General features: G+C 36.7%; 1 protein-coding gene across 4 annotated transcripts in view; it reads left to right on the top strand.

Annotated features, from left to right (window-relative positions):
* RNGTT (RNA guanylyltransferase and 5'-phosphatase) overlaps positions 1-12,317 on the top strand; it is a 184,795-nt gene that overhangs the window by 56,198 nt on the left and 116,280 nt on the right. For all 4 annotated transcript variants that reach the window (XM_062608379.1, XM_062608377.1, XM_062608376.1 and 1 more), the window contains one exon: positions 339-410. In XM_062608379.1, coding sequence (XP_062464363.1) covers positions 339-410 — 72 coding nt within the window. The remainder of the gene's footprint in view (positions 1-338; positions 411-12,317) is intronic.

The raw sequence follows: 12,317 nt of genomic DNA, 5'->3' as shown, positions 1-12,317 counted from the left end.
TTGGTTAGGATCACAGTTCTGACTGAGGTTTCTGAAAACTCATTATTCACTCAAGAAAGGTAGTAATTTTGAAACCTGTGGGGAAACTCATGTATAAATGTTGCAGACCAGGATGTGGAGCCTTACTATAACTTTCTAACTTCTTATTGAAAGCTTCATGAGAGAAATTTAAGACCTTAATAATATTTTCTAATCTTGACCTATTACGAAATCTTTTTTGTAACAAAGATGTAGCCAGTGTTTGAAAGCATCACACTTACAGGTATGTGCACAATAAATGTGTTGACATTCTTATATATTTCTTAAATAAATGTTAATGTAATCTCTTTTCTTTTAAGGAAATGATCATCGACAAGGTTAATGGACAGGTTGTCCCTCGGTACTTGATATATGACATTATTAAGTTTAATGTAAGTACTTTGTTTCATTGCTTTTATCATTAGTTATTGATTCTCATTGCTATTTTAATCTTATTTGTATAAGTAAAAGCTTCAGAGTGTTTGGTTATTTTGTAACTCAATAACGAGCAACACACCACAATTAAGATTGAAAGCACCCTTATAATAGAAGTTAACTTATTTTCACCTGCTCAAGAAAAGATGGCAGTTTGAAACAGTCTGCTAAACACTGCTGGAAAATCTCCCATTTCTAGAGTTTGTTGGAACTATAGGCAGTGAAATGCAGACGGGATGGATAAACTACCCTGTAAGTGGTGTATTTGTTACCAGAGCATCACAGTGCTCCTTGTTAGGCTGCTCCATCACATCTTTCTCAATTTTTTCTTTGAAACTGGGCAGCTGGTCCTCTTTAGTCCTCAACAGCAGGCTCTTCTGTTTACACTGGCTGTAGGGCAAGTATGTAATAAGGAAATATATTGTGGAAGTTTGTGGAGGAAGAAGCCTTTGTTGAAACGTTGACAAATGCAGTCTTCTATAACTACTCTTGAGTTCTTATTTTGTCTTTACATTTTCTTACCTGTGTCTCTGCCTATGATTCTATATCCCTGGCAGTGTTCAAGGCCAGGTTGGGCAGAGCCTTGGGTGACATGGTTTAATGTGAGGTGTCCCTGCCCATGGCAGGGGGGTTGGAACTAGGTGATCTTAAGGTCCTTTCCAACCCTAACTATTCTATGATTCTATGATTTAATTACCTTCATGTTGCCCCTTGTCTCTGCTCACACTTGTGTCAAACCTGCCATTCACTGCTATTACTGTCCTTTTGAAAAATAAATGTGAGGTGAGAAGTCTACCATCTCCTCCTTCTTGGTTTGGCATGTGCATATACTCTCCTTGCAAAATAACACTTTTCAAAAGTCATAATTATTTTGCTGAAACATTTTTGGGGTGGTAAGGGAGGAAACCCTCATTCATCCCGAAGCAGCTAGTCTTCACATGAAGAGTCCCACTTGGCAGCAGGAAAGATAATCAGGGTTTCCAGAGGATTGTCAAGGTTTGGGAGAAGTCTGCCTTTGATCAGGGCTGTAAATGCTTTAAAAGCTTTGTTTGTTTGTTTGTTTTTAAATGCTCTGGGAATCAGGAAGACAGAAGTTAGTGCTATTCTAATGTCAAGGACAAGTTAAGATACTGTTATCAGTATGAGTACAAGCAGGGCTTTAGCTGCAGAAGTCATTAGCAATGGTCCTACTAGAAAGATTAAAAAGCACAGCTGTTTGCAGGTTAATTTTAGAAGCTTAATTACAAAAATGGGCACCCGTGAATGTTTGGCTTGGAAAGAAATGATCCAACAGAATTTTATCAGCAAGAGAAGTGAATGTATTAAAAACTTGTTGTTGGGAGGGAAGGATAAGTTCCATTTTAAGTTGTGTAAGTTAAATCCATGTGAGTTTTCCTTAGCAGAGCTTCAAATAATTATGCAAAGCATCAGTCCTGTTTAAAACCACCACTTTTCCTTTCCAGAACAAGCCCCTTACTCCGAAAAAAAACCCCTGCCAAAACAACCTGGCAGGCAGCTATATGAAGGGCTTGACATTGCTCCTTTTGATCTTGAAAGTAGCTCTCTTTTCCTGAAGGTGGATGGTGGAGTTGCTGTACTCACTGTCTATCATGTGAGTTACAAGATTTCCAACATGTCCCCCATCTCATACTCCAGTGATTCAGCATACTCTGCTGTTAGAGATATGACATTGCAGCTGTGGGAAATGTGAACACGAAGTCTGTAGATAAGCACCTTTGCTCAGGCAAAACTCATGTTTTAGTCCAGTCTAGTGGATGAGAGACATTTTCAGCTGACGTTATTCTCAAATGCTCGACCTATTCTGCTAGCCAAACACTACAAAGTTTTCTGACTTTGTCAGAGTATTCCTTCTGAAATATTGCATCCACGAATTCCACATGAAGTCCCAAAGACTTATGTGCACTATTAATATTGCTGAGAATTTGTGTGTTTGGGTGTCCAGCACTAACCCCAAAATAGAGAAGTTAGTACTACAATAAAGTAATACATGGTTTTTCAGAATGCACTGTGTATTTATAAGAAGATATACATCAACATGTGGCCCTCGGGGTGACTCTAAATAGTACAGTGAAAGCAATGCGTATACAGAAAAATCATGGGATTAAATTCTAGATCACAGCAAAATAATGTCATATAATTAAAAATTTCCAAATGTCATTTACTGTAATATCACTTTGAACTACTCCAAGTGTATTTGACCAACATTATTGTTCTGCTTTGAATTGCAGTGTACTCCATTCTTGTATTTATTTTAGCTCATTATCTTGATTTTTAGGGGGCTAGATAGTGCTAAAAGTCATGTTTGGAAGTGTAGCAGTTGAGTCAGTGCAACCTTATCTCTGTTCTGTGTGTATTTCTCTGGCTGTTAACAAGGGGATATGTAGGACTGAAGACGGATACCTAAGAGGAGGTAATTCAGTCCTGTTAAGCAAGGATGATGTGTTCATCAGAACAGAAGGGTAGCAGATACTGCTCTGAGTAGAGGCTATAGAAACAAATGGAAGAGAATAGTAAGGGAAAAAACTGAGAGAAAGTGAGTGGGCAAAGACCTACCATTTACAAATTTTAATTTGCATTGTTATCAGTGAGGCTCCTTGTTGCTTAGCTTTTTGATTTTGCTGTGGTGTATCAGGAATAAACTACAGCAGCCTTATAGAAAGAACCAAAGGAAACTTAAGATAGTAGACTGATTGAGATGTGTAGTGTGTATTTGGCTGTAGATGTCTACATAGGAAAAATCTTGGAAAGAAGGAAAAATAAATTTTAGTGACTGGGAGAGACTACACTGGAGTTCTTGGGGAAAACATAGAAATAATCTGTCTTGGCTGTGTCTTTTCATGGTAAATTTTTGTATTGAACTTTGATGCTTGTCACCTATAGCTACTGCAAAAGTCAATCTTCAGGGAGGCTGATGGAAATGTTCGAGTTCATTTCTTTGAATCATTGCTTCTGTGACATTTGGTTTCTAGAAGCTTGTGTAACAAAATCCCATTGTTTTACCTGAGATGTCTGTGTCACAAAAACCAATTGATTCTTCAGGAGATAAAAAAAGAGATGATTTTTTTTAAGTTGTAATTTTTCTTCAGTCTGAATCATGGTGTTGATTGTTATTAATAGCAACTCAAAATATGACATTGCTTTCTCACTGCTTTCATCTCACATGCTAAAATTAAATTCATAGAAAGGAAGTTATATCGTAGTGAAATAAATCCATCTTTTGATCTCAACTCTTCGAGGAAACACAGAGCAATCCCTGCTTTTTCTTTTCTGCTCTGCTTGGTTCTTTCTCTAAAGAGCAACTCAGAGTATATAAAATCATCTCTCAAAGTCCGTTTTTGAGAGGCAGCATATCCTAATAAATGAAACTGTGAAAAGGGCAGGATCCTGCCACTGAAAGTTTGTTCTCTTTTTAAGTAATTAAAATGGTCCCTGGCACAGTTTTGGCCCTGGCTGGCTACAGTGCTCTTGATTAGTTCTCAAGAATAGTTTTAATTTTCACATTGGTCAAGGATTTTCTGAGCCGTCATCATCCTCTTTTTGAAAGTATGAACGTGGTCAGATGGTCAATGGCTTCATGGGCAGAGATGAGGCCTTTACTATGTTGGTTCACCAGTGTAGATGTACCCAGAGTGTCTCCTAGTTCACAGACCTGGGGCTCACTTCTCTGAAGTTCAGATGGTGCTGTTCTGTGCAATATCACATATTCTGCTATTAATGTGCCCTTAAGGGCTGAGAGCAGAGGGCATGTGTTCTGCACGCATGAATTCTGTGTTTTTCATATTGCTCTGAACGTAAAAGGCTAATTGCACCCAAATTCCTTACGGTGTTTAGACTTAATGAGTACAGAGCTAGATCCCTGCAATGCCAGTTACTTTTCATCTTCCCGATTTATGTCTTTGTGTAGTTGAGTTCATTATATAGTAACCGTAGCTATATAGCACTACCTCTTTCACTGGAATAATGAATAAAAAGTTCAAGTTTGGTGGGTAATTCTAGTGTAACGAAGGCAGCTGACGATAGAATGATTAACAGTCCCAGAAGCGAATATAAGTAAATCCAAATCCCTATTCATCAGAATCATCTTTCTCCGCAAAAGAATGTATCTTCATTCTCCAATCATCTTTGAGACAGCTTTTCCTGAGACACCTTGTTTTGAAAGGCTTTTTCTTAGATCATATTCAGTAGCTACATGTAAGATGCATAGACATTAAACTTTAGCAACTTTATTCTTCCTTAGTTAAGTAATAAAAAGTAACACTGGCATAATGTAGGAGCTAATTAATACATTCTTAGCAGAGATGCTGAAAATTAATAGTACTTTCCTTTTCGTTTCTAACCTTGGCCTTTAAATTTTTCAACTGTAGCCAAGTTTTCATGAAACCAGATTGCAGTGGTAAGAATAGACTGAATGCTTGAAGAATAATTATTTGAATGTTTAGGAAGGAGATAGAATTTTGATTAAATTTCCTAATACTCTGAGCATTAAATTAAGTCAAGATCAAGATTTCTTTGGCTGTCATTACACTTAACAGTGCTGTAGCTATTAGATAAAATTTGTCACAGTAAACAGATATGCTGGTCATAAATCCTGCCCACAGCAAATGTGCTTATTGAATTCATGCATGAAAAATTTTTGTTTTAAATCCCTGTAAAATATTACCGTGTCTGACTTTTCCATTACAAACCTCATTTTAAAGTGATGTAAAATGCACAGTACATGCTGTCTCTCATTTATTAGCCTATTAACCTTATCTTAAAAATGTACCATGAAATTGTAAGGGCACAATTCAGAGATGCAGGTGTTTAATTACATCTTTTCTGTTTAAATATGCACCTGACTGCCAGTCATCCTTCCACTCTTAATTTTAATTCTGAGGTTACTTCTCAAATGGTACCTCAAAATGCAGATTTAAAGTGCTTTCATTACTAATAGCACTCTGGAAAATGAGGATGCCATGCATGTGTGTATTCTTGCACCCTTTCTATTATTTGTTGTGGAGACATACCTAAGAAGCACCTAAATGTTTGTAACAGTGCTCTTACTGTGTGTTACGTTCTCAAAATCTGTTCATATCACTTAATTATATAGTGACGTAGAGGTGTCAGGTAAATGAAATACAGAGCATCTACTCAGCTGTGTCTTGCTTTGTTTTCTGGTGTCACAGTTGGAAGAGATGCATTAAGATTGCTTTCTCTTCCTCCTCCTATTTTTATAATGCAGTTTATTGAGAGCAGAGGCAGGTTGGCCATGTGATGCATTCCAGTATTTTTTAGGCTATGAGAATTTTAAGGTAGCATTACAGAATAGGGAAGGCAATAAATAGAGGGCTAGGAGAGCTTGTAAGATGGAGAATCGGCACAGGAAGAGAGTGATGCTTCAGGAGCTTTTGGGTCTGTGGAGATGGTTGGACAGAAATGCATCTTAGTTAGTTTGCTTTTCAAAAGTCTTTCCCTTGCGTTTCCAAGTTAGATCCCCCTTTTCACAATCCAGGGGCACTATAGACAGTGAAGGTAATTTGTGTTCCACGTTTTCCAAGGTAAAGAATGCAAAACGAAATGCCACATAAAAGCAAAAGGAATGTATTAAATTTTGAAATGTATTGTTTTAGTTCCCAAAGGTGTTCCCATACCTTAATGTAAAGTGTGTCTCATGAGAACCTTTTGGATCGGCAGATTATCACTAGTCAGAGGAAGAGGCACAAAGTGTTGCTCCTGGGAAGATGGACAAAGACGTGCAGTTCTCCAAGAGCAGCTCTAGAAGCTGCCATGATATTAAATCCGTTATATTTTTTCAGGTGTTTTGGTTCTGTAGCTTGCTCTGATGTGGCACTTCTTCAGTGTACCATGAAACTTGCTACAAAAAGTACAAAGTGAGACCTGAAAGTTGAAGTTGCATCCTAAATGAAAACAACTCTGAAATACTTCAAACCTTATTGAATTTAGAGAATAAAGTCCACAAACAATTTTGGTTTTGCTTGTAGAAAGCCTCCTTAAAGAACTTTTCACAATATTTTCACTAAGCAGTTTTGTGCCTTAAACCCCTTCACTTCTTATTTGCAATATTTTTTATCTTCTTGTGCTAGGAACATGATTAAACAGAAAAGCTGTCTCCTTGATCTTGTAGTTTATAACAGTCATTCCCATACAAACTGCCAAGTGGACTTAAACCCACCTTCTGTCTCAGACAAATACTTGGATGTCTCAAGAATCTGGCAGTAATCACAGCTGAAGTGGAAAGTGTGAAAAACTTTACAGTGGCGCATGATTTCCTGTTGCATTATCATGTCCAATTTCCTAAGTATTGGGAATGAAGGAATGAAGTCTAACATGAGGCTTTTTTTTTTCTTCTGCGTATTTCAAACAGGAAAAACCTACAGAGGATGTGAAACAGAGGGTGCTTGGGGGGGATATCATATGGGAGCAGTGGGAGTGTGTTCAAATGTTTTATTTCCCTAACTTAGTTTTAATTCCTCCTTTTCTACAATTATTCTGTAATATTTCATATTTTGAGCTTTCTCCCTGTCTGTTGCCTTCCCATCTTTTTCCTGTTTCTAGGGGAAAAGAGCTAAAGAAAAAAAAAAATAGTCAAAGTTAATGAGAAGGAAGTACCAAATCTAAAATAATTACACAATTCAGGATAGCTTTATAGGATAGGATACAATTCAGTATAGAAGAAAGCAGGACCTCTTTAATATGTTCTTTTCCATGGCTAATGTGTTTGAATAACCTGAGTGACTGTTACGTTCCTGGAAAGAATGTGAAGGCCGTATTTTCAGCCTTTTTTAGAATATTTCTCTTTTTTAAAAAGGAAATACTAAGAAATATGCTTTTTTTTCCTCTTGACATGAATATAAGATTAATAACTATTTCTTACTCATAAGCTAACCATGCACACAATGAACTAGATAAAGACAGATTGAGTACTGAAGTTATAGATATTTTAGAAGTCTTCAGGATGATGATAACACCGATTACAAGCACTCAATTTCTAGTTCCATGATGGCTTAGAAACAGTAGGTGCTTACTTACCTAAGATAGTGTTTGTGAATCAGTGCTGGTTGTTACTACTTCCTTTTTTTTTTTTTTTCCCCTCTTTTCTAGTTTTTAGGAGTCTTGATACTTGCTGTACTAGGACAGTCTTATTTTAAATACTGTGAAGTGATTTATATTCTAAAAAAAATCACTGCCATAATCTTTTCAAGTATAAAATGCCCTGAATAATATCTTTACAATGGAGGAATTTTCCTACGGTTCTTTTCTTCATTGGAGTGATAATTATTTGTCATAAAGACAGCTGTGTAAATAGCCATTCTTATGAAGAGTCACTGTGTATGGCTGGTAGAAAGGAAAAGAGTGTGAGGAGAGTAGAAGCAGAAAGAGAAAATACTGACTGGATTATTTAGTATCTGATGCAGTTAAAGTAAGGATGCCTCCATACTATGTGCAACAACAGCACTAGGAAAAATAATCCAAAAAACCATCAGTAGTAAAGCCTTGTGTTTGATATGACTGCAGGTTGCCTAAATTGAGTGCTAAATAAATTATTTATTTTTATATTTCACTGGGAGAACCATGTGCAGTTATTTTGTGTGTAAATATCTGACGACGATGATGATGGCAAAACTAGTTTATAGTTATGGTTTATTAGAATTATGACTTTTACTTCTGTAATTGAAATGGGAAGTTCATCTACTCCTCAGATTACTTGAGGAGAGGCAGCCAGTCTAGACAGAACATCATTCCTTTTGGCTTTAATCTTTTACATCCCAGTAAAATCCCCTCACTGAGTTCTGTTTTTGAGGGCTCAGAAGGATTTACAGGGATTATAAAGATCCTCAATGAAGCCACTGCACATGTAATCAAACAATTAATTGGACTGAGTTGTCTGTGCCCCCAGAATAGCAGCTACTAAGCTGCTGATGCCTAACTGGAGCTTTGTTTGCTAAAGAGAGGGTTTAGGTGCTCATCCAGGATAGATGGCTGTTTCCATAAGTCTGCCTCTTTATTATACAAAGTTAATGGTGAGAATTTCTATTCTGTTTTGAGCAATCCAAGGAGAAGAGCAAGGAAAGGAGCAATGTTTGTAGTGCAATCTACTTTTTATGTTTTGATCTTATCTGTTTAGTCACAGTTTTGACAGTCTGCTGTTTCGTTCAAGATATGTTTGCTAATAAAATAAAAAGTGTGGAGCTATATTTGTGTGTTCTGTTAGGCCTTGATGTTTATGCATGGGCTACAAACTTCTTTCCTTTGGTTCATACATATTTGAATTTATTTTCAGTTATTTTATTATTTTTTTTTAAGGGAAAGACAAATAATTTAATACCTGTCTTAAGCAATCGTTTTAATAGGTCTGATTCCCCAAACCATTTTCCTTCTGTGGTAAATCAAAGTGATATTCCATTGTATAAGCTGACAACATATAAATAGTAATTATATTCCTCCTGCACATTGGTTGTATTGCTACAATTGAAACAGTATTTCACATGCTGTACCTCATTGATGCCAGGATGAATTTTAGAAATAACTTTGAAACTGCTAAATTACTTGCCATTGCAGTATCTGTTTTGAATATTTGAGTGAAAAAATTTAGAAAAACCCACCAAATTTTAGAAAATATTTTCAGATTATGATAGTTGTCTTGACTTTGCCTTTTAGAAATCAAAAACATGAGTCAATTCTACAAAAGTTTTTCATTTCTCCAACGCTTTACATTTAATCCTGTTTTAAAAATAAAACCCCACCTTTAAGGTAATTGAATATAGAAATAATCTTATTTGGAGGATGGAACAGCACCTTCACATTGTTTTTACATAAAGCCACGTGTATCAAAAAAGCAGCATCTATAAAACTACGGTCAGAAGAAATACATGCCAGACCATTAATATAAAATGCAAAATATTAGAAGGCATGGTCTTCAGAAGATGGGAGAGCTAATAATGGGCTTTTGTTCGAGATGCAGATGTCAGCTGTGGGTGCCTTGAATTGTCAATATTAAACACAGGGTAGAATATCAGCCTGAGCTTATTCTTTATTCTTCTCTCAAAATCATTAAAGCGAAGACAGTTGTGACATATGTTCCACTATGGCTCAATAAGTGAAGGCGTGTGTGGAACGTATATCTGTTTATGTGCTGAATTATTCATGTCTATAGTACTGCTCTGGGGGAGCCAATGAAGCGCGCTTTGCTGGCAGGTAGGCTTTGAACCATATCTCATGAAGGAAGAGCGTAAATATTCTCTGTTTATCCCAGACCAAGCTAGTTATCAGCTGTGTACACAGGCTCAGGCTTTTTTTTCCTTTTTTACTGTAGATGCATTGGGGAAAAGCTAGATAAATATCAGATTCTTATAGAAAGTACTTTTATGGGATTTAGCACCGCATACCACATTTTGTTATCTGTACTGCATCCATCTAGGTAAAGGACTTGCTATGTAATGCTCACAGAATTTACTGAGCTGTAGCCACAGGGTCCAACCTTAGAGGCAAGGAAAGGAAGACTTAAACCTTGAGGGTGATGGTAGCTCTCTGGGGTACCTTTCTCCAAGCAGAGAGAGAAGGGACTGGGGCAGGTTGTGCAGCAGAAATCGTGTTGTCCTCTTACACCTGTGTTGGCAATTCCTGACATTTTCCTGTATTTAATGACCTGGGATTTGAGTTGCTCACTAGCCCTTGTAGCCATATCAGCTTGAAGCTGTGACTTGAAGGTGGAGGTCTCTCTGAACCAGGTGGAGAGCAGGACGCATGGCAGGAGAACAGCCTGATTCTTGACCAAAATCAGGCTCCTGGCACCCATCTGGAGGAGTTTTATTGGGACTGTGACTTTTGGTGGGTTGTTGTTTTTTCTTTTGTTTGTTTGTTTGTTTGGGTTCTTTTTGGGGGGTGGTGGTGGTAGTTGTTTTGTATGGTTGGTTGGTTTGTTTTTCTTTAGCTTCTTTCAGCAAATAAATTTCCTTTCCCTACCCCCTCAATACAATGGATATTAAATGAGCTGCAGACCTGTTTTTTAGTAGTTCTAACCATGTATTTCTTTTGGTGATACACTAGGTTCTTATGTGATTTATTCATACGGGTTCTGTTGAGAAGTTAACTTGGAATAATGTAAGCTTAAATTTAGAACTGTTCAGTCCAGGGTAAATTTCAAAGCTCAGTAGAAATCTCATTTCATGTTTGAGCATGTATGGAGGTTTGTGTTTAAAATCTAAGTAATATTTTCAAGCATCACATATAGTGTAAGCCCACTTCATGCTGTGACCTCTTAGTACTATGCACCAAGTTTCAACAGGTGAAAAGAATTCAGTTGCTTGAGGTGTTGATTCAACAGATGACTTCTCTTGAAGCTTGTCTAAATGATATTTTGCTTTAGGATACATTTTAATTACAGTGAGGGGGAAGTGTTAACTTTCTAACATAGATAGGAAACACATGCTACTTGTTAATTTTGTTTTACCCTTTGCTAACAAACTAATTTTAGGTTAAAAACGTCTAGAACAGGAATTATCATGTAATAGATGCCAGTAACTGCTATTAGGAAGTGGTGACCCTGATCCTTCTGAGACAAGTGAATATTTATATACCGAAAGAAAATCTCAAACATCTGAATGCTTAAATTAAGAAAACAACAATGTTATATACAAATGTAGTAGTATTTGATGTCTGGGTTTAGATTATACATGCATCAAAGTCTTGGTTTTGGACAACTTTTAAGTGAATGTGTGCTTTATATACTAAATAATCTTGTTTTTGTCAAGGTCGGCAAATTATTTATTGCAGCCTACACTGCCCTCCTACTTACTTGCTAAAAGCTGGAATTTTACCTCTTGAGGGTTTTCGATCTGTCTGGGGTAAAATAAATTGTATATTAGCAACATTTTTTGTAATTATGGCAAGTGTCTAGTAACAAAGAAGAAGCCCTCCTCCTCCACTATTGCTTTTGTTCAGTATGTCCTTGATTTAAATTCAATGTTATGTTAATTTTCTTATTGCTAATGTCCTGTGATTTTGTGAGTGAAATACTACTTCTTAGTTTACTTGGCTGAGGAAGGAGTTGCTCGGCAGCATTGTCTGTGTTTTCTCATCTCGTATAATCTTATGTCAACCTACCTCTGACCTTTATATGATGGAACTTAGTGGTAATACACCCTTCTGCTTAACAAGCTTTGAAATAAAAATATATGATTGGCAGAGCTGCAGGAAATAATTAGTTCCACATAGATGGGAGAAGTGAAAGGATTACTTGGAGGAAAAGAAAGTCATTCAGCCAGTTTATGGTGCATATGAAGTCGTCTCAGCTTTTAATTTAACTGTTAAGGAGTTGAAATAAATTTAAGTCACTATACAAAAGCATTTTTGAATGCACCACTGTAAAGAAGCTCTCTAAATAATTTTACTGCTTATTGGAAGCTCAGATATTTGAAACATTAATTAGTTCATTTGCTCTTTCAGGCCCACTCATAAAATGTGGCTGAGTGGAAAAGCTGCTGTAGGGAAGAGAGCATGTGCACTAGATCTTGCTGGAACATACCTAGAAAACAGTTCATGGTGTTCTTTGAAATCCTAAAAAAATATGTATACACATTTCTCAGGAGAGAATTCTTCAATCAGTTGTTACAAAGGTCAAGATGTGTTTTCAATGTTCAGATAAATCAGGAGAAGCTCAGTCACTGCATAGATGAGTTCTCAAGTATGCTATACATGGGGGAAGAAAGAAAGCAAGCACGCTTCTCCAGAAGTTTGTCTGTGGCACTTAAAAATCTGTAGATTGTACATCTGTGTTCTGCAACAAATGTATAAAGAGGGAGCCACTCTTCTGATCCTTGGATTTTTCCATACTCTAATTTGTC

Source organism: Pezoporus occidentalis, unplaced genomic scaffold (assembly GCF_034315485.1).
Source record: "Pezoporus occidentalis ecotype Australia unplaced genomic scaffold, CSIRO_AGI_Poc_V1 ctg13, whole genome shotgun sequence".
Lineage (NCBI taxonomy): Eukaryota > Metazoa > Chordata > Aves > Psittaciformes > Psittacidae > Pezoporus > Pezoporus occidentalis.
Note: the sequence above shows the minus strand (reverse complement) of the source record. Positions and strands in the feature narration are given on the sequence as shown.